The sequence below is a fragment of the Mytilus californianus genome, unplaced genomic scaffold, assembly GCF_021869535.1.
Source record: "Mytilus californianus isolate M0D057914Y unplaced genomic scaffold, xbMytCali1.0.p SCAF_1, whole genome shotgun sequence".
NCBI classification, from domain to species: Eukaryota; Metazoa; Mollusca; class Bivalvia; order Mytilida; family Mytilidae; genus Mytilus; species Mytilus californianus.
The window spans coordinates 135,905,156-135,928,097 of NW_026262581.1; the positions used below are offsets into that span (position 1 = coordinate 135,905,156).

At 34.3% G+C, this 22,942-nt stretch overlaps 2 protein-coding genes across 5 annotated transcripts; both read right to left on the bottom strand.

Moving 5' to 3' along the window:
* Positions 1–719: 719 nt before the first annotated feature.
* On the bottom strand, positions 720–4,844 carry LOC127735775 (uncharacterized). Of its 3 annotated transcripts, none has more exons than XM_052246096.1 (4): positions 4,684–4,844; positions 3,680–4,197; positions 2,283–2,434; positions 720–1,315 (listed from the first exon to the last, which is right to left on the bottom strand). In XM_052246096.1, exons 2-4 carry the CDS (start codon positions 4,179–4,181, stop codon positions 1,094–1,096), a joined length of 876 nt encoding a protein of 291 aa, XP_052102056.1. In that variant the 5' UTR covers positions 4,182–4,197; positions 4,684–4,844; the 3' UTR covers positions 720–1,093. The 3 variants fall into 3 exon arrangements, with proteins under 3 accessions (XP_052102056.1, XP_052102046.1, XP_052102064.1); XM_052246086.1 differs by having other exon boundaries at positions 4,680–4,843; XM_052246104.1 differs by lacking the exon at positions 4,684–4,844 and adding an exon at positions 4,640–4,659.
* Positions 4,845–10,663: 5,819 nt separating this feature from the next.
* Positions 10,664–20,824, bottom strand: LOC127736023 (protein starmaker-like). Of its 2 annotated transcripts, none has more exons than XM_052246524.1 (4): positions 20,736–20,824; positions 19,458–20,409; positions 19,008–19,159; positions 10,664–11,899 (listed from the first exon to the last, which is right to left on the bottom strand). In XM_052246524.1, exons 2-4 carry the CDS (start codon positions 20,389–20,391, stop codon positions 11,543–11,545), a joined length of 1,443 nt encoding a protein of 480 aa, XP_052102484.1. In that variant the 5' UTR covers positions 20,392–20,409; positions 20,736–20,824; the 3' UTR covers positions 10,664–11,542. The 2 variants fall into 2 exon arrangements, with proteins under 2 accessions (XP_052102484.1, XP_052102480.1); XM_052246520.1 differs by having other exon boundaries at positions 19,458–20,434.
* Positions 20,825–22,942: the final 2,118 nt, after the last annotated feature.

A 22,942-nucleotide genomic window follows, 5' to 3' on the forward strand; every position in this document is an offset into this window, starting at 1 on the left:
TATGTCCTTTGAACTCTCTCAATCAGCAACGCCTTTTTCTTACCCAAGATCACTTATTCCAGCAGCACCTGTATATGGAGTATACATTTCCCAGATGTTACGATATTCCATAGCTTGCATTTCCTATCATGATTTCCTTGACAGAGGAATTTTGCTTACAAGGAAGCTATTGAACAAGAGTCCTAAGTGTTAAGTTGAAATCATCCCTTCGTAAATCTTACGGACGCCATCACGAGTTGGTTGACAGTTATGGAATATCTGTTTCACTGATGACGACGGATATGTTACAATTGTTGTCCTCTTTTCCTCGAATGTGACTTACCTATTTAGAATTATCATCGGGTTTGTCCTAACATGAGCCACGCGACGTTTGCCACATGTGGAGCAGGATCTGCTTACCCGTCCGGAGCACCTGAGATTTTAGTCGGGGTTCGTGTTGCTCAGTTTTTAGTTTTCATTGTTGTGTTTTGTGTACAGTTGTTTGTCTTTTCGTTGTTTTTCGTTTTTTGCCATAGCATTGTCAGTTTGTTTTCGACTGAGTTTGAATATCGCTTTGGTATCTTTCGCCTCTCTTTTATAACTGCCTTAAGCTGTGGATCTAAATGAATGTCCCAGCCTTTGTTTCAGCTATGAACAACAAATTTTTGCTAGTTTGGCCTAGTAAATCATGGACTGCGTTTTGGCAGAGTTATCAATACTTAGTGTAGAAAATTCATGCAATCATTTTCATTATTCATTTATGACAATTAAAGTTCTGAATACATATATTTGATAACAAAATAAATTAATGGTTAAAGATATATGTATCTACATACACAGTGTTTTTCTTTATTTAAAACTGAATATCCAACAAATTCTAATACTACTCATACCTAATCTTTAAGACTTTTTAATTTGGTCAAAAAATCTAAAACTGTGAAGTAAATATCAATGAGACAGCAACCCAACGAAATAAAATAAAGGTCTACACTATGTACCATGTTTAGTCCCTTTAAATAACTGACATTACGCGTTATGCTAAAATATATCATCCATATCTCATCAATGTAAGATCACATTCAAACAGGTAGAAATAAAAAAAAAATAGTATATGTTAATAACAAGCTCCTTCATTCTCTTCCTCCATCAACTCGTCTCTTACTTTCGTCAAAGCTTGTCCAAGTAAATTCAGTCCTTTCCACGTTGACCTGTCCCAAGCCAAGGGGTCATTTTTATGAAGTCCAATACCCCATATCTTATCATGTGGACTGGTCTCCACGATAGTTTTAGGATGAGTCTGCAGAATAGTTGCCTTAAGTTCTTCATTCTGAGAGAACTGAAATATAGAAACCAAAGCATTGGCACAACTGTTTCATTTACGACAGTCTATCAGTTAATTTATCCTTGTCATTTGCTTTCAAAATGCCGTGTTTATCCTGTCTGTCAGTATACACGTAACTTTACATTTCTTATACAAAATCTACGAACGTTTTAAGTTAATCTTATTTGAGTATGTGTGTTTTTCTTGTTCTTTTTTAAATAAGAAAGAAAAATAATAATAACTTGGACAAGGGGCGGGGGCAGTACAAAAGACAATCCTTATAAAATGGTTTACGCACATTGTCATCGGCGAATCTAAGTTGAAATGCAGCATATATATGAACGTTTGTAAATACTCAAACTTCTATAGTATACAGGTTACATTATAACGGAACGAAATTTTAACATGTGCATTTAGGTACCCCAAAGATTTTTTCGGATCAAATATAGTTAGCTCCTCGTAACAAAGAATCACCAAACTTCTCCATTACTGTTGTAAAAGTGGGTGACCGTTTTACCCTGCGGGATGTATAACTACGCAGTCAGGACTTGTGGACGTTTAACCCGATGTCTCCTGAGAGTGTCACCCACTCTGGTTGTTAAAGAACACCTGCAACAACTCTCTGGAAGGTCCGTAAGTGACATATTACAACGCAAAATTTCTGTTTCTATCCAAAATATTCTTATTTTCCAATGGCTGTCCAAATTTCCCACTCTTATTCCAGCCCAAACCTTGCAAAACCTACCTGTTGAATTATTGTGTTCTCGTCCTAAATATTTATGAAGTATTTGCTAAGGGACGTTAAAGAGTAACAATCGATAATTCATAATTAAGAAAGGGAGAAAGAAAAATGCTGCCGTCGCTTCAAAATTTTTGTTTATTGACTCTTGTCCTGACTATGAATGAAATAGTTGTGACGGGCGTAAACCAACGAAAAATCAATCATTGATATTATTAGTATTAGATTATATCGACAAGTTACCTTTGCCTTATTCCCTCGCTCAACGATTGCTGAACAATTTGCATCCCATGTTTTTTGGTCAAAATTTTTAACCTTTCGCCCTAATTTTTTATGTTGAAGAGGATCATTTTCTTTAAGTACCATTTCTGCAACCCCCTCGTCCTCAAACAACACTGAAAATGAGAAGAAGAAAAAGGTGAAATTTTAGATAATTGGGCTTTTCAACAATCATATTCAGAACATGGTTTGCTCATGTTATCACACAAAGTGTGTTATCATGACCACTTATATTTGACTTCCGCAGATCATGAATGTAAATCAAACGCATATGATGTATAGGAGGTAAAATCTTATGATAAACTAGGTTATGGGAGCTATTCTGTATTTTGACAAACGCATTAAGTGGCATTCAAGTATCTTGTAATTTTGTAATACTGTGTTCTGTCAATATAACAATGAAATTAAATTTTAAAAATGGTTAAAAAGTTACAACATATCTATCTGAAATGAAAATATTATCATTAGTTACACAGTGTGCTAGTGACCTAATACGGAATACCCAGTATATGGGATAAGGAAATTCCATATGGGACGAGGGCGAGAGACCCCATATGGAATATCCTGACCCCATATAATATCTATTAGATCACTATCTTAACATGTGACATTTAGACTAGTGGCCTATCAAAGTGATCAAGTATTCAATATTAAGAACCTGCTTATATTGGTCTATTCCAAAACAAATGGCAACAATAACCACTTGTTAGCTTTAATGTGTTTTCTGCATACATTTTCAGTTGCTCATTATCAATTACTTCATCTGTTGTTTGGACGAATCGTTTCAGAATTTTCTTCAACGTCATGTTGTTTTTACAAAGGGACGTAACACTGCTACTAACCCAATATTGAAATAAAGCACGCCTACTAACCCCATATTAAATATACAGGGTCTCAACGTGTTTCCTTTTAACCACATCTTCGCTAGCCAAGGGTTACGATCCAGTCACCTCCTCTCCATGAGAGGACTGGATGGTAACCCTTGGCTAGCGAAGATGTTATAACCAATGATATTCCTAGAAATGTATAGGAGGAAAGATACATATAAATATGTATCTACCACGAGGCCACGTGTGACTTTACATTCTCAGTGATATATAATTCCCCATACATCATGTGATATTACATCCACAGTTATCCACATGCTCCATTACATCAAGAGTTTATTTTATTCATCAACAAATTAATTAAAAAAAAAACAAAAACAATGACCTGTAGTCAACTTCACCTAATACTACAATAATAACTGTTGAATGACTTACTTGCTTTGTTGTACATCATGTTGAATGACTTACTTGCTTTGTTGTACATCATGTTGAATGACTTACTTGCTTTGTTGTACATCATGTTGAATGACTTACTTGCTTTGTTGTACATCATGTACTGCTCTGTACAATTAAATGTGATATCATCGACTGTGAATTCACAGGCATAAAACTGACTGTAAGGAAAGTTAGATCCCCAAAAGAATTCAAATTCCTGCATTGCCTTTTGTCGTAGCGAAGAGTTTTTACTTTTTTTTGTATTCACATGTACACCTCTTTGATTTGGAGGAAACTCGTTATATTTTCTGGTTTTGTAAGCATGCCCATATCTGTCATTTGCTCTCCAGTATGGCATGTGATCATATTCTTGACTTGATGTCCCATATGCTTGATATGCTCCTTCGTTCTGATACGGATAACTAGTGTTTTCATTCTCGTACACATCTCTTTGATTCGAAGAAAAATCGTTAAATTTTCTGGGTCCGTAAGCTTGTCCATGTCTGTAGTTTGCTCCCCTGTATGTCACGTGACGTGAAGAATTCCCAGATGCTTGACATGCTCCTTCGCCCTGAGACTGAATATTAGTGTTTTCGCTCATCCTGTTTTTCTTTGCTCTGAAATAGCATAATTTTGTATTCGTAAATAATCCCGATGTCTCTTTATCTTTTTTCAAATAAACAGGTTAGGTTTCCAGAAAATGTTAAAAGCCGTTGTTGTTTCCTTAAATTCATGACGAGTAATGATTAATTGGTTTTATTCAAGAATTTCGAAAATATTGAAAGAATATAAATCTAAGGTTACCATTTAACAGGGAGTGGATGGAGGTCCATGATTCCCATTTCCTTACCCCAACTCCCACCTCCCTCCCCTCTACTCCCGATTCGCCCTCCTCCTACTTTCACTTCCCTTCCCCTCACTACCAGAAGAAAATCGTTCATTTTTTTCCCCAGAATATCCTTATTTCACTCCCTATCTACCCAAGTTTCGCGCCCCTGATTCTCGATTCCCTCCCCCTTGACTCCGGCTACCCGTCCCCTCATTCCCATGTTTCCTTACGCCCGTCCATCCCCTCATTTAAAGTCTATGAAAAACTTACAAACCTGCGCAGAAAATCATACGTTGTACCAAAAGCAATCGCATTTCCCGTAAATGTATATATTGATTTTATGACACCATTCTTTTATATTACTTCACAACTGAAAGAAACAACTGTTGTTAACCGAAAACGAAACTACAAATAAATCGTAAATAAATGTATGTATATCCGCTTGGTTAAACCTCTTTACGCAATATTATTTACTATAAATAGTACTTTAATTAAATGATGATTGAATATTCAAGAATATGAAAGATATTTATAGAAATTCAATGATGTATCCGCAAAATGTAAAAATCATCACATGTTGTTTGTGAGCGTAACCTGGGACAGAAGTGTAACAACAAACTGTCAAAATCAGTTGGAAAAGGCTAGAGTCGTCAGTTCGTCATCAAGCAAAACAAATAGATTTTAAGACAAATGACACATACTGTCGATCTAAGAGTAATAGCTTTAATTGAAAGCTAGTTCAAAGCCAAAATACAACTAATAAAACAACCATTGAACACCAGGACATCTACGGATTAGTAGTCTGTAAAAAGCACTACAATCTGTAATACCAGAATATAGGTATCAATCGTATGTGGGACAATCTGTAATACCAGAATACAGGTATCAATCGTATGTGGGACAATCTGTAATACCAGAATATAGGTATCAATCGTATGTGGGACCATCTGTAATACCAGAATATAGGTATCAATCGTATGTGGGACCATTATAAAAATAAAGAGATGTGGTATGATTCCCAATGAGAAAACCATCCACCAGAGTTCACATAATTGTTAATTCGGGATATCAATACATAAAAAAGCATAGATTTTTTTAATGTCGGGTATATATAACTGTTACAATACAGTTTAAGCTATGTGAAATTTAACCGACATACATATGATAAACACAAGATATAAAACACATAAAACAGAAAGCACATTATGTATAGCTTATACTGTTATATAAGCACAGCAAGTTATGGCAATAAATAAGCAAATCAAGGCATATAAAAACAAACATAAAATGCAGACGAAGTGACATTCATGCAGTAGCTATTAAGCACTTAAAGAATTTTAAGCATTTACAACAAAATTAAAAAGGTATGTAGAAAAAATATAAAAGTCTGAGTATATAAGATAAATATATATTCTTCACCTCAATAAGATCTGAGGAACACTGACACGAACTGACCTCCCAATTACCAACCAAACTTTAAAACTGACACGAAGGCATTGCTTGTCTCATCTTATTCAGCTGCTCGTTCCAGAGTTTGGCTCCTGCATATCTGAATGAGTGCAGCCCATGGATAGTTGTCCGTACCCTGGGAACATCAGCTATATTGTCATTTTTGAAAGAGTAACCACAGTTTTTAATTTCAATAAGATCATGTGAATTCAGTGAACATTGTTTATTAACAATTTAATATCATTCTAATTCACTGATTTTTAAGCTTGTTTTTTTCAGTTAGTTTACACACTGTGTCTAAACTACCCCGGCAAAAAATGTTTGGACTCGATGGTATCTAATACCCGGTACGGTGACGGACCATCCACAGACAGAGAAAATGTGGTTTTCTGTTTATTTATTTGTTATTTTTATGATAGCGAAGAATATAAATACATGTATTCCTATTTTCGATTGCGAGATGAAATATTTTCTACAACCATTCTAGATTAACGGAGAAATAAGTGAAAAAAAAAGGTTCACTCAATTCATCATCTTGACACGCATTTTTACTTATTTCTCTGTTAATCTAGAACGGTTGTAGAACATATAACATCTCGCAATCGAAAATAGTTTTATATGTATTTATATTCTTCGATATCATAAAAATAACAAACAAATAAACAGAAACCCACCTTTTCTCTGTTTGTTGATGGTCCGTCACCGTACCGGATATTAGATACTATTGAGTCCAAACATTTTTTGCCGGTGTAGTTTAGACACAGTGTAACATTTCTTGATAAGTGCTACAATAATCCTCATATATAAATCTTCGGGCAGGTTCCTCTATTTTCTCTATTTTTCTGGTATAAAAATCACCACAAAAATGCCATACTATTAGACAATAATTAAAATTTGACATTATAAATGAATGATAAATAGTAAGTCCACCTAGTTTCGTTACATTTTTACCAATATGTTTAAGTGCATGTACTGTATTGATGCCTTTTTTCAAATATTAGAAATATGGGCATCCATCTTAGCTGATAATCCATAGTTACACCAAATAGTTTCACTTCTTTTTCACAATGTATAATAAAGCCATTTATATTAAAAGAAATAGTTTTCTTTTCAGTTTTCTTGCCAATGGTTATTGCCTGAAACTTGTTAGGGTTGGTCTTCATATGATTTAAACTAAACCAATGTGAATATGACACAAGTATTGTCATCTGCATAATCATTTAATGAGCTGTTTGATACAAACATGAAAATATCATAGAAGAAAATTTAAAAAGTACACCTTTGATATATACCTTTCCAGGTACGTATATCGTTACCAACTTTTACACATTGTTTACTTTTACTTTAGTAGCTATCTGTCAAACTTAAAGATGATTCCGACAATCCATGTGCCTTCAGTTTCAAAATTAATAAATTATGAGGCAGGCAAGCCATTGACGCTAGGGTTTTGATACATGTACAGTTGTTTTATTGTTGTACAGCTATATTACGGTCTCAGATTAAGAGGGTTGAGCGTTCAAAAAACATGTTGAACCCCGACTCCAACATATTTTGAATGTGCCCATCCAATGCAAAGAGCCAGTAATCCATTGGATGTCGTTGATTTTTTTATCTGCCATACTAGTAAATTTTTTCTGACATAAATACTCTTTACTGGTTTACTCTTTTGAATTGTTTCACATTATGTCATCAATTTAAAAGCAGACTCTACGGGTTGGTTGTGCTCGTTAGTTTAGGCCGTACGGTAATACGGTGACCGTAACCCATGATTGTTACATTCTTGTCTATTGGTATACATAGGCAAAGAAAGGCCGTACGGTAATACGGTGACCGTAACCCATGATTTTAGGCCGTACGGTAATACGGTGACCGTAACCCATGATTTTAGGCCGTACGGTAATACCTAGACCGTAACCCATGATTTTAGGTCGTACGGTAATACGGTGACCGTAACCCATGATTTTAGGCCGTACGGTAATACCGTGACCGTAACCCATGATTTTAGGTCGTACGATAATACGGTGACCGTAACCCATGATTTTAGGTCGTACGGTAATACGGTGACCGTAACCCATGATTTTAGGTCGTACGGTAATACGGTGACCGTAACCCATGATTTTAGGCCGTACGGTAATACGGTGACCGTAACCCATGATTGCTACATTCTTGTCTATTGGTATACATAGGCAAAGAAAACTTTATTTTAATTCAGCATAGTATAAAACATATTAAACATAAGCTCAGTCTGATGAGCTTTTTATCGATTACATATATAAAACGCATACAAGACAAATAAAACAAAGCATCATGCACATATAAAACATATAACAGAATAAAGCCATGTAACAAACAAAAGGTCCGATTTCTAGCTTGTTTAGAGTGTATTTTAAAATCTATATAGAATTATCTGACAATAAAAATCAGCAGCTCCCGTTACCTGTCACCTGTTTTAAATATTCGTCCTTTCTAATGATCACTCCCGTAAGGTATATACAATCTAAAATATACCTATTTACACCATATAACAGACCAATAATCTCCATTGTCTTTTGAAATGTCTATGTATCAATCACATCATTGTTACTTCTGTAGTGGTAGCACTGACTGTCACAGGCACTTGTCTCAGAAAAAAAAACCTATATACCTTAATATAACAAAAAAAAATCTGAGACAAGTGCCTGTGCTGACTGCTCTACAAGGTAGTTGTATTTACCATTGAAACATCTAGTATATTACTTTATCTAAAGGAGTATTTGGTACAGTGGCGGGGATCCGGAAAGGGGGGGGGGGAAGGTTTCGGGGGTTGGAATCCCCCCTTTTATTTGAAATCAATGCATTTGAATGGGGACATATGGTTGGACCCCCCCCCCCTCCTTTATCCTGGGTTGGGAACCCCCTTTTGAAAATGGCTGGATCCGCCACTGTGGTAGTTTCAACTTTTTAAAGACTATTCAAACATGAAGGAGCAATAGTTGACATCTTGTTGGACAAGTTACTTCAATAATCCAACAACACCTTATTTTCATATGTATATTGAACTGCAATCATGCCTATGTTGTACCAGATGTCAAATGTTGTACAGTAATGGTTGCTCTGCAAACTTGTTCATATATATTACTACCTCAGGCAAAGTTGACCGTTGATGTATTTGGCTACTATTTTCAGATCCTTTTTGATCAAATAGATCTTTATATGTTTCGGTTCTTATAACCATTTGCTTTCAAATATTCGGCTTTGGTTGGTCGTGACTGATGAAGGTAGATCCAGAAAAGCGCTTCAGACGCATGAATTATAAAGTGTTATTTTCATTGTTTTACACTGGAAATGTGCTTTTGTATACTGTTGACATGCTTTGTTGATAGTCTTATTGTTGTAAGGAGAACCGTACAAATCTGTCAATATGGCTCTTGCTGTTTATACCATAGTGGAGCAGGTTCTTATCCTTTCCGAGCAAGAGCATACCATAGTGGAGCAGGTTCTTATCCTTTCCGAGCAAGAGCATATCATAGTGTAGCAGGTTCTTATCCTTTCTGAGCAAGAACATACCATAGTGGAGCAGGTTCTTATCTATTCTGAGCAAGATCATACCATAGTGGAGCAGGTTCTTATCTATTCTGATCAAAAGCATACCAAAGTGGAGCAGGTTCTTATCCTTTCTGAGCAAGAACATACCATAGTGGAGCAGGTTCTTATCCTTTCTGAGCAAGAGCATACCATAGTGGAGCAGGTCCTTATCCTTTCTGAGCAAGAGCATACCATAGTGGAGCAGTTTTTATTCTTTCTGAGCATCCGGGTTAAACCCTGGTTTTAGTGGGGTTCGAGTGGAGGATTCTGTGTAGTCTTTTGGTGAAGATTTATTTTCTCTTTGTCGGTTTTCTTTTGGCCATGTTTTAGTGGGTTTTCTTTTTCAATATATGGTTTTTATATATCCCTTGGTATCTTTTCCCTCTTTTCACACCTGTTGTACTGAAATCATTTGTATATTGTGAAGGAATAATATAAAAATAAGGAGATACGTCTGTTTGTATATATTGTTTCAAGAATAAGTCCCCAATGGCGGATCCAGAAGTTTTCATAAGGGGACCACTGACTGCCTAAGAGGGGGGCCCGCTCCAGTCATGTGATTCCCTATATAATCAACCAAATTTTTCCCACAAAGGGGATGGGGGTGGCCCTCTGTAGTATATGTGTATGTGTTTGCACTACAAGTTTCACGGATTTGATAAGACACCTATGTCATGGTGTTTCTTTCACAAGTGTCATGGTGTTTTTAATAATTACAATGTATATGTTGTGTACAAGTTGTAATTTCGTACAAATTATAATTTGTACAGGGTTTTTGTACAAGTTATCAGTATTTTGACACACATCTTTTTTCACCTGCTGATACAAGTTTATCTTCAATAATTATCCAGTTCGATGTTTTACTCACAAATTTATATACTTCAATCTAACATTAAGCACTATCCTCTATGTCATAAAACTACAAATAAGGACACCTGATTTGTTTAGATTATATTTTTATTTATTGACTTATACCAAATTCTATGTCCACAAAATATATTTTAGAGTTTTTAAATAAACTTTGTGTCAGTACTATGTGCAAGACTGTAGCATATAGTTGTGGAAATAAAACAGTGATAAGCTTAACCAAAGACACTGTGCTTATTTTATCTAATTATGAAAAGAGATTCACAAAATACAGATAACTTGTACCAAAATACTGTACAAATTATAATTTGTACAACATTACAATTTGTACACAACATATATAGATCAATTAAAATCACACTGCAAACGCTATATATCTATTAAGACTTTATTTCATATATTAAAGACAGAAACAAACAGATCTATATTTAAAAGTTGTACACAATGTTTATCACAATAAAATGTTCAAATGTGATAAAAAATAAATATACATGTATAAAATCTTTAAATTTATAAAACTCTTAGGAATATGATATGTTAGATCATAAAAATTAATATAAATTAAAATTTGGCACAGATAAACTATAATTAAGGGTTATTAGATAAACAGATAGATAAAAAAACTTTTTAAATTAAAAATCATAAATACAAACCAAGCAAGTAATAAAAATAAATCGTTCTTAAAAATTGGAATGTAAAACGTGCGCTGTTCAAAACACTTTAAGTTATAAATATTGTTAATAATAAAAATAATATCATATCATTTCAGCGCATTTCAATCAGATATTAAAACGGATCGCGAATCTCGATGTTTTTCAGTCAAACTTATGATATTCATTCGCTTTGAGCTTAACAAAATATTAATTATAAAATACTTGATTCTTTCTACACAAACACAATTAAGTAACACAATTTAAAGATTTTTGAAGATTGCTGATCAGGAAAACATTGGATCTAGTGCTGCAATTATATAATGTAAACCCTGTGAAGTGAAAGTTGTCATTTCAATTGCTTTATGTTTCAGTTTCAATGTTTTCACATGCTTTAAACCTTCGTTATTCCAGATCTGTCGTACGTCTTTTTCTGAATAACTATTTCTGTACTTTCTTCAATGTGTCTTGTCATAGAATCCTTTAATCAAACGAATCAAAATCTGTTTCCGTTATAAAGTCTCAATTCAATTCTGAATTCTCCATTGTTCTCTAAGTTTCCATTGCTTTCATAAGATAAGGAATACATTTGTGGTTTCTTTGTCACACGTCGGTTATCTTTTCTGCTCTATCGTTATTAGCTAAACTTTTTTCTTCATTATCGACCTTTTTTGTATCAGAATCAGCTATTTTCATTCTCTTTTCTGTCGTTCTTTCTTCCTTCGTTTCTGTATTTTGACATACAGTATTCTGACTAGTTTCAACCTTCATTAACTCATCTCTCACGTTGGTCAATGCTTTTCCAAGTAAATTTTGCCCTTTCCATTTTTTACAATCCCAAGCCCTTGGGTCCTTTTCGTCGAGTCCAATACCCCAGATTGTGTCCTGAGGACTAGCTTCGACAAGCATTTTAGGAAAAGTCTTCAGAATAGTTGTCTTAAGCTCTTGGTTTTGGGAGAACTAAAATAAAAAATGGTTTTGGATTATACTTTTCCCCTGACATAAGATCATTCAATTTACTGCTATTTATAAAAGAAAATTTCAAGAGAAGTATCAAAATCGGTTGTCATCGTGGATTGCAAATGAATTTTACTTAAATAAGCAAATTATAAAAAGAAATGTAGCTTACTCATATAATTGAACCCTATCAAAAAAATAACGTTTTTACAAAAGCAAAAAAATCTAAACGAACGTATGCCACATGTCTATAAAGCGATACATTTACAGTGCTAAAGAATAGTATTGTATGAGTTATATCTAACATTAATTACTCACAAGTCGGAGAGAAACTAACAACGCATGACATAAAAAAAGACCACAGAAAGGGATACAACTCCACAAAACACGACATTAAAAACTAAAAGACTTAGAACAAAAACGAATAAAATGCTCCGCAGGGCGCAGCTTGATACGACCGCAGAGGTCGAACCCTGAACAGTTGGGGCAAGTATGGACACAACATTCAAGCTTGATACAGCTCTGAATTTGGATTGTGATTAAATATTTGACACAGTATAGGTTTCTGACACAGAATGAATGTGGTCTAAGAACTTAAAAATTTTAAATTGGACATTCACCTATTATGGTCCAATATCCAAAATCTAAATACATGGTTAGATTCAGCATATCAAAGAACCCCAAGAACTCAATTTTTGATAAAATCAAACAAAGTTTTATTTTAGACCCTTTTGACCTCAATGTGGACAAAGTTGATAACGGGGCCCAAAAATCAAAAATCTAAATACATGGTTAGATTCAGCATATCAAAGAACCCCATATATTCAATTTTTGTTGAAATCAAACAAAGTTTAATTTTGGACCCCGATTTGGACCAACTTGAAAACTGGGCCCATAATCAAAAATCTAAATACATGTTTAGATTCAGCATATCAAAGAACCCTAAAAATTCAATTTTTGTTAAAATCAAACTAAGTTTAATTTTGGACCCTTTGGACCTTAATGTAGACCAATTTGAAAACGGAACCAAAAATTAAGAATCAAAATACACGGTTAGATTCGACATATCAAAGAACCCCAATAATTCAATTTTTGATGAAATCAAACAAAGTTAAATTTTGGACCCTTTGGACCTCAATGTGGACCAATTTAAAAACGGGGCCCAAAATCCAAAAACTTAATACACGGTTAGATTCAGCATATTAAAGAACCCCAAGAATTCAAGAATAAAACCCCATTGAAATTGATCAAGAAATAAGCAATTTATACGAAGTATCTTCTTTTGCACAATACTGTGCAATTGAATATTTCTTGCTATTGCGCAATACTGTACAATTGACAATTTCTTGCTATTGCGCAATATTGTGCTATTGGATATTTCTTGCTATTGCGCAATACTGTGCAATTACAGATTTCTTGCTATTGCGCAATACTGTGCAATTGAAGATTTCTTGCTATTGTGCAATACTGTGCAATTGAAAATTTCTTGGTTTTGCACAATACTTATTATATAATAATTTACACATCCTGTTTGGTGTGTATCTCCTACCATATCATTATTATTTGCTTTTAAATATAAATCAGAAATAACCAACTCAAAATGGAAAATTTTAAAAGAAAAAAAAAAAGGAAAAAAAGAAAAAAAAAGAAAAAAACAAAATCCCCCCCCCAAATTTTTTGAACCCCCTTATGATTCATCACCCCCAAACTCAATCCCAGCCTTCCCTTTGTGGTATGGTACCTTGCAGTACAATTTCAGAGAGATCCATTCACTAGTACTTGAACACAAGTTATTGTCTGGAAACTAGAAAAATGTGTTTTTTGGCCCCTTTTTGGCCCCCAATTCCTAAACGTTTAGGGCAATTACCCCCCAAACTCAATTCCAGCTTTCCCTTTGTGATATGGAACCTTGTAGTACAATTTCAGAAATATCCAAACACTTACACACAAGTTATTGTCATGAAACTAGAAAAATGCTTGTTTTTTGCCCCTTTTTTGGCCCCTAATTCCTAAAATTTTGAGGCAATTACCCCCAAAATCAATCCCAGCCTTCCCTTTGTGATATGAAACCTTGTGGTACAATGTCAGAGAGATCCATACACTTACACACAAGTTATTGTCTGGAAGTTACAAAAATGCTTATTTTTGGCCCCTTTTTGGCCCCTAATTCCTTAACTGTTGGTACCATAACCCCCAAAATCAATCCCAACCTTCCTTTCGTAGTATTGAACCTTATGGTAAAATTTCATGGAGATCCATTCACTTAAACTAAAGTTAGAGTGCGAAAACCAATGTGTCTTCGGACGATGCAGGACGACGCCGGACGACGAAGACAACGACGACAACGACGACGACGACGACGACGACGACGCCAACGTCATTACAATATACGACCAAAATTTTTTTAATTTTTGCGGTCGTATAAAAACTGTTGTATTTGTGTGTGATCAAGGTCACCGGAAGGTAAGAAGATCGTGTTGAACTAGTAGCAAAAAATGTTCCGCATTGACTATAATCACAACAAGAAGCTGTCAGAGTGACAGCAAACCGGATTTTCCTGCAGAGGTCGAACCCTGAACAGTTGAGCAAGTAAAGACATTACATTTAAGCTTAAAACAGCTCTGAATTTGGATTGTGATTGAATATTTGACACAGCATAGGTTTGTGACACAAAATGAATGTGGTCAAAGAACTGAAATATTTGAAATTGGACATTTACCTATTATGGTCCAATATCCAAAATCTAAGTACATATTAGAATCAGCATATCAAAGAACCCCAAGAATTCAATTTTTGATGAAATCAGACAAAAGTTTAATTTAGGACCCTTTGGACCTCAATGTGGACCAATTTGATAAAGGAGCCCACAATCCAAAATCTCTCAATACATGGTTAAATTCAGCATTTCAAAGAACCCCATGAATTCAATTTTTGTTGAATCAAACAAAGTTTAATTTTGGACCCTGATTTGTACCAACTTGAAAACTGGGCCCAAAAATCGAATATTTAAATACAGGTTTAGATTCAGCATTTCAAAGAACCCTATATATATTTAATTTATGTTGAAATGAAACACAGGTTAATTTTATCCATAATATTTTCTGTGCAAAGGGAAATAACTCAAACTGGATAAATAGTTCTCTAAAATAAGATATGATGCAATTTTTCAAATTATAATCAATAATATAATAACGACAACCAGTGATGACTAAGTTCTCTAAAATTAGATATGATTTAACACTCAAACATTGTTAGAATCATCATATCAAAGAACCAAAGAATTCAATGTTTGATGAAATTAAACAAAAGTTTAATTTAGGACCCTTTGGACCTCAATGTGGTATTATCTTATTAATAATGAAAAGAAATACAGGTTTAGATTAAGCATTTCGAAGAACCCTATATATATTCAATTTATGCTGAAATCAAACACAGTTTAATTTTGGACTCCGATTTGGACCAACTTGTCAACTGGGCCCAACATCAGAAATCTAAATATATGTTTATTAATAGACAATATAAGCTTAGTTTTTAAAGGAGTTCACTTCATCAAAAAAAAAATATATAGCATTCAGAAAATTAGTTTTTACAGAATAACAAACAAACTTGCCACAAAATTCTTCAAGCAATTTACCAAAGAAAAGAAGAAAAAAATCCAAAATTTTATTTATCATTAATACAATGTATTTAAAAAAAAAATTATTAGTAACAAGAAATAATTGTAACAGGATGCTGTTACGAAGTCTCCCAAACAAAGCTCCAATAATTCGTCATTCCCATGGTCGCCTGACATTGGGCAACGTCCAGTACAAATTGGTTTGTGATATGCATAAGTGACGCCTATGGATTGACCCTGTATGTCATTCAAATCTTCTTGAAATGACAAACAGGAATATATATGGTTTAGGGGTGGAGATCTCGACCGTTTACAAGTTCTCAAAAGGGGGGGGGTGTGATCCCCAGGAGACTCGCCCTTTATTTCATATGATTTGTTTTTTGTCCCATACAAGAATATATATGGTTTAGAGGTGGAAATCTCGACAGTTTACAAGTTCTTAAACAGGAGGGGTGGGGGTGACCCCAGGGGACTCGCCTTTTATTTCATTTGATTTGTTTTATTGTCCCATACAAGAATATATATGGTTTTGGGGTGGGGATCTTGACCGTTTACAAGTTTTCAAAAAGAAGGGGGTGGGAGTTACCCCAGGGGACTTCCCCTAAATTTCATTTGATTTGTTTTATTGTCCCATACAAGAATATATATGGTTTAGGGGTGGGGATCTCGACCGTTTACAAGTTTTCAAAAAGAAGGGGGTGGGGGGTTACCCCCGTGGACTTCCTCTATAATTCATTTGATATTTTTAGTGTCCCATACAAGAATATATATGGTTTCGGGGTGGGGATCTTGACCGTTTACAAGTTATCAAAGAGAAGGGGGTGGGGTTACCCCCATGGACTTCCCCTATATTTCATTTGATTTGTTTTATTGTCCCATACAAGAATATATATGGTTTAGGGGTGGGGATCTCGACCGTTTATAAGTTCTCAAACAGGAAGGGGTGGGGTGACACCAGGGAACCCGCCTTTTATTTCATTTGATTTGTTTTATTGTCCCATACAAGAATATATATGGTTTCGGAGTGTGGATCTTGACCGTTTACAAGTTTTCAAAAAGAAAGGGGTGGGGGTGACCCCCTTTGACTTCCCCTATATTTCATTTGATTTGTTTTATTGTCCCATACATGAATATATATGGTTTAGGGATGGAGACCTCGACCGTTTACAAGTTTTCAAAAAGAAGGGGGTCGGGGTTACCCCCGTGGACTTCCCCTATATTTCATTTGATTTGTTTTATTGTCCCATACAAGAATATATATGGTTTCGGGGTGGGGATCTTGACCGTTTACAAGTTATCAAAAAGAATGGGGGTGGGGTTACCCCCATGGACTTCCCCTATATTTCATTTGATTTGTTTTATTGTCCCATACAAGAATATATATGGTTTAGGGGTGGGGATCTCGACCGTTTACAAGTTCTCAAACAGGAAGGGTGGGGGTGACCCAGGGAACTCGCCTTTTATTTCATTTGATTTGTTTTATTGTCCCATACAAGAATATATATGGTTTCGGGTGTGGATCTTGACCGTTTACAAGTTTTCAAAAAGAAGGGGGTAGGGGGTGACCCCCCCTTGACTTCCCCTATATTTCATTTGATTTTTTTATTGTCCCATACAAGAATATATATGGTTTCAGGGTGGGGATCTTGACCGTTTACAGGTTTTCAAAAAGAAGGGTGGTGGGGGTGAACACGGGGACTTCCCCAATATTTCATTTGATTTGTTTTATTGTCACATACAAGAATATATATGGTTTAGGGGTGTGGATCTCGACCATTTACAAGATAAAAGCACATTCTCAAATTGAAGGGGGGTGGGGGTAAGAATATATATGGTTCAGGGAGACTTAATTATCTACAAAATGTCTAATAATGAACAGTTAATTTCAAACTCAAAAAGGAGACATACTAAAACCGTGAAAATTGAACTTGACCTTCATTTAGTCACAAGAAACAACATATCTAAATTTGAAAAAAAAAAATCATCACAGCGTTTTCATGTTATTGAAGAGACACTGTTTGGCAGCCGCCCGTCATCCCGCCCGCCCGCCGTACATCCCCAAATCAATAACCGATATTTCCTTCGAAAATCCGGTTACAAATTACAGTCTATATAATTAAAATACAGGATGAAAGGTAAAGTTACAAAAAAAGTTAAAATAACTATTCCGAAAAGAGGCATGAAGATTCAACGAGTATATTTAGGATTCATTGAAACTCGTACCTAAAAATGTTTTCAATATTATATCAAGTGCAATACAATATTCCAGTAAAAGTAGATATTAACCTTGAAAAAAGTGCAATCAGAAATACAGATCATATGTCCACGCTTTGCTGACAAGATGTGTTAGCGAAGAGTGGACACAGGATCTGTATTATATCAGATTGAAATAAATGGGGAATGTGTCCATGGGACACAAATGATGCCCCCGCTTGCATATCATATAAAGTTATAAAGGGACATAACTAAAGAACAATAAAAGTGACGCTACCTAAATTTGTACTTGATCTGAGTTTTGTGGTAATAAGTATTGTGTATAAGTTTCATAAAATTTGGTTGAGGCAAACTTAAGTTAGAGAACTGAAACGAAAAATTCAGCAATTTTTCCATTTGTAAAGGGGCATAACTCTAGAACAGTAAAAGTGACACCACCAAAATTCAAACTTGATCTGTATGTTGTGGTAATAAGCATTGTGTATAAGTGTCATAACATTTGGTTTAGGTAACTTAAGTTAGAGAAAGGAAACGAAAAATTCAGCAATTTTACTATTTGGTAAGGGGCATAAATCTAGAACGGTTTTAAAGTGACGCCACCAAAATTCAAACTTGATCTGTGTTTTGTGGTAATAAGCATTTGGTATAAGTTTCATAACACTTGGTTGAGGCAAACTTAAGTTAGAGAACGGAAACGAAAAATTCAGCATTTTTTCCATTTGTAAAGGGGCATAACTCTAGAACGGTTAACGTGACGTCACCAAAATTCAAACTTGATCTGTGTTTTGTGGTATTAAGCATTTGTATAAGTTTCATAACATTTGGTTGAGGCTAACTTAAGTTAGAGAAAAGAAAAGAAAAATTCAGCAATTTTTCCATTTGTAAAGGGGCATAACTCTAGAACGGTGAAAGTAACGCCAACAAAATTCAAACTTGATCTGTGTTTTGTGGTAATAAGCATTGTGTATAAGTTTCATAACATTTGGTTGAGGCAAAATAAAGTAAGAGAACGGAAACCAACTTTGGGACGTACGTACGTACGTACGTACAGACGGACAAGGGTAAAACTTAATGCCCCCTCCGCTACGGCGGGGGCATAAAAAGTTGGGATTGTTAATGCCCAATTTATTTTTCCTGACTTTACAATTTCATGTTAGAAATGTTTTTTTCTGTATTGGATCAGGAGATTTGGTATTATTTAAAGGATATATAACACCGTTGCCCGCCTCCATGCACATTAAAAATGTTTTGTTTCACGGTTATTTACTGTAGAAATATTACCTTTGCTTTATTTCCACATTCAACAATGACTGAACAGCTATCATCCCATACGCTTTTGTCAAAATTTTCCACAAGTCGACCTAAATCCTTCTGTTTACGAGGATCAGAGGTATTGAGTATCTTTTCTGCAGTCTGTTTATCCCCAAATAATACTAAAAATAATTAAAAGCTACATGTAATAAAACAAAACTTGGAAAAATTACATCATTGATACATGTTGTTGAAAAAAAATCAGAACTGACAGTAAATATTCAGTTACTTAATGTTCATAGTAACATATTTTATTTAACTGTACTGAAACACTCGTATTCTAAAATACAAAATAAAACAGGGGATCAAATCAATTAAGCAGAGGGAAATTGATTAAACTCTACGTGGAAATTCTATATGGAAATCATTCATAAAATTTTAACCTTTAACTGTGCTCCACGATAAAACAACAATCCTTACTTGCTTTGCTGTACATCATATACTGTTCTGCACAGTTAAATTTGATCCCATCGACAGTGAAATCACTTTCATACCACTGACTGTACGGAGAGTGTGATCTCCAAAAGAATTCATATGCCTCGTGTGCTTTTTTTCTCAATGCTGCATTATCTTTTTTATTTGGAGTAGCTCCTTTGTTTGCTTTTTGACCTCTTTTATTTTTTTCATCTGTTATCTCTAGTCTATTTTGATTTTGTTGCTTATTTTTTTTGCCTCTCTGTTCGTATTGGATCTTGTTGTAAAAATTGCCTTTGGTAACTTCAGCCTTTACATATTTTGGATTTTTAGCTTTTGCGCCGTCACTTGCTTTATCGTCCTTTACGTTCACCTGTTGCGTCGAAACTGTCTCTGAATTACAAGCTGTCTCAATCTTTTGTTTATATTTATCGTCAGTATCGTCATTTGGTTCAGCACTCATAAAACTTAGTTGTCTTGTATCTCCTTTACCACCATCTAAGCTGGATTCCTTTATATTTTTATTTTCTACATCAACTGGTTCGATATCTTTCGTACCTTGATTTTTTCCCTCACTATCCCCCTCTGTAACCTTGATAAGAGCAGATTTCTGTTCTTTATCTGTGTCGTCCTCACTTTTGTTTGAATCATTGTGTATTTTCACTTTATTTATCATATCATCCTTATCGTTACTTTTTTCCGCACATGAATCCTTTTTATTATCAGATGTTTGACATTCCTCACCAGTTGCGTGACATTTTGTGTTAAATACTTGGGTACCTATCTCAGTATCAACATGATTGGATTTGCTGTTGATATCAGAGCCCGTGTTTTCTTCTTGTGTTATGGAGTTCATTAGTATCTTGTCGTCATTAACTTCAGGTTTCTTGTGTTCCATTTTTTTAATATCTTGATTTGTTGATTCTTTTCGCACGGACATATTCAGCTTGACTTCGACCTTTACTGTAGAGAAATCTGTATAACTAAAGTATTTTATTAATATGTAGTTATTAATAGGTATATAGTTATGTAAAAATAAAAGCTATGTATCAACGTGCCCTAGGGACCGCTCTTTTAAAAGACAATTTATTGCGTAATATCTATTAGGGCAAATTTATTGAATCTTTCATATATCATTATGCAACTTACTGTTTATTCTGTATGTAATGACTGGTAGACAAAATAGTCAAATAAATGCGATACAGTTAATTCGTACGAGAAATTTCTAATCAAATACTATTTTATTTATAAGTCACTATAAAATGAGCATTTAAATAAACTTACAGCATAAGTAAACTATCAACTGATCAGACCCCGATCAAAAAAGTATTTCACAAGCGACAGAAACAAATCGAAAGTTGTTTGGCAACGCCCACGCAAAACAAAAATAAATATGAATATAATTATAAAGTCGGATCGGATCAAGCCCCTCACGATCCGTGAAGTGACTATGATATAAACTTTGTTTCAGACATAAAAGGTCCATATAATCTATATACATAGCACAAAATATTTCTTTCTATACAGGAAAACATGTCAAAATAAATACAGTATACAGTTAAACAGTCAGATATAAAATAAAGATTAAGAGATTAAGATATGTTATTTTTAAAAATTAGGTTCCCAGGGGGGTATACACATTTAACAAATATAATCTTTACAACATACAGTATTTTACATGACATTCATATAATACACCTTAAATATTGATATAGAGTGATACAGGCTATTATATGTTTTAAATTTTAAAAAAAAAAGTATTTAAGATTGCTGCTCCAGAGATGTGGCAAATGTCTTCTCATCGTGATTTTATTTGCAGTTATTTTTTATTTTATTTTATTTTATTTTTGTTGTTGCTGGAAATGTGTAAATATGTTTGATTTTTTTAGCTGCAACAGGTACCAAGGGACGATGCTCAAGGACTGCGAGCTTAAGAGCTCTAACAAACATTCTCGTATCTGTTGCAAAGAAACAAACATAAAAGTAACACAAAAGTTCAAGTTTATTCACAGCAAATGACATATACTGCAGTAATAGGTTTTGAGAATAGTGTAGGTTTCCCTACTGCAACAGACACCAAGGGGCGGTTCATAAGTAATTTTTTCCAAAATGTGTCTGCCTGCTTTGTTGAATATCAGAACCTTTGTTTTGTTGGGATTTACACTTAAACACCAATCTTTGCAATATTATTTTAAGGATGTTCAGTCTTGTTTGCAGTCAATTAGCAGTCAGATGTTGATAAAAGGAACAAATCGTCTGCATACAATAAGCAATTCACTGGTTTATCATTAAGTGTAATAGGGTCTTCAGTTTCTTGTAAATACTCTGGCAAGTCATTTATAAATAACTTAAACAGATTGGAACTTAAATTGTCCCCTTGTGTAACTCCAAGTTTTACTTTGAAAAAATCTGTTACTCTGGACTGAATCTTAACACAAGATTTACTTGATTCATATATGCGTTTATAAAATGAAGTATACCGGTATGAATGACAGTGTCATAAACTTTCTGAAAATCCACGAAGCAGGCATAAACCCTTCGATACAACTCACAATTTAACAATGTTGAAGACGGCAATAAATCACTACTGAAAATTGTATTTATCAACTGTTTTTCATATGCTTTCAAGTGATTTAACAGACTAAACATCGACTTTCGCATAACTTCATCGAAAGACATAACTTCATTCATGACAATCATATAACTGGCACTACATCTATATTCATATCAATTAATTATCCTAAAAGGTTAAGCATTGTTATACATTAATCGCATTTTATTTTAAAAAACAGTATTATCTTAAAAGAAATATTATGCATTAATCACATTTCCTTTAAAAAGGCAGAACATTTATACCATAAAGATACACAATATACATTTTGTACATAATTATTATATTTAAATTTACCCGTGTACGTTTTTTTATTTAACGCCATTTTGTCCAAGGTTATAGTTGTCTTTTTGACATTTTACATCCCCCCTTTTTTATTTAATATTGTATTTATATTGTGTCATAGATCATATTTATTCGTTCAGTGTATGATTACATGTTTTTGTTAATATGTCTTTTTGATTGAGTTAAGCCATTTCAATTGATATTTTATAGTTTGTCTTTCTATGTTGTAATGTTACACTACTATTTCAGGTTAGGGTGAAGGTTGGCGCCTGTTAAAACGTTTAAACCAGCTGCATTTTTTTGCACCTGTCCTAAGTCAGGAACCTGTTGTTCAGTGGTTGTCGTTTGTTGATGTGGTTCTTAAGTGTTTCTCGTTATTTATATGGATTAGACCGTTGGTTTTTCTGTTTGAATTGTTTTACACTAGTCATTTTGGGGGCCTTTATAGCTTGCTGTTCGGTGTGAGCCAAGGCTCCGTGTTGAAGGCCGTACTTCGACCTATAATTGTTTACTTTTTACACATTGTGACTTGGATGGAGAGTTGTCTCATTGGCATTCATACCACATCTTCTCATTTCTATATGCATGTAATAAG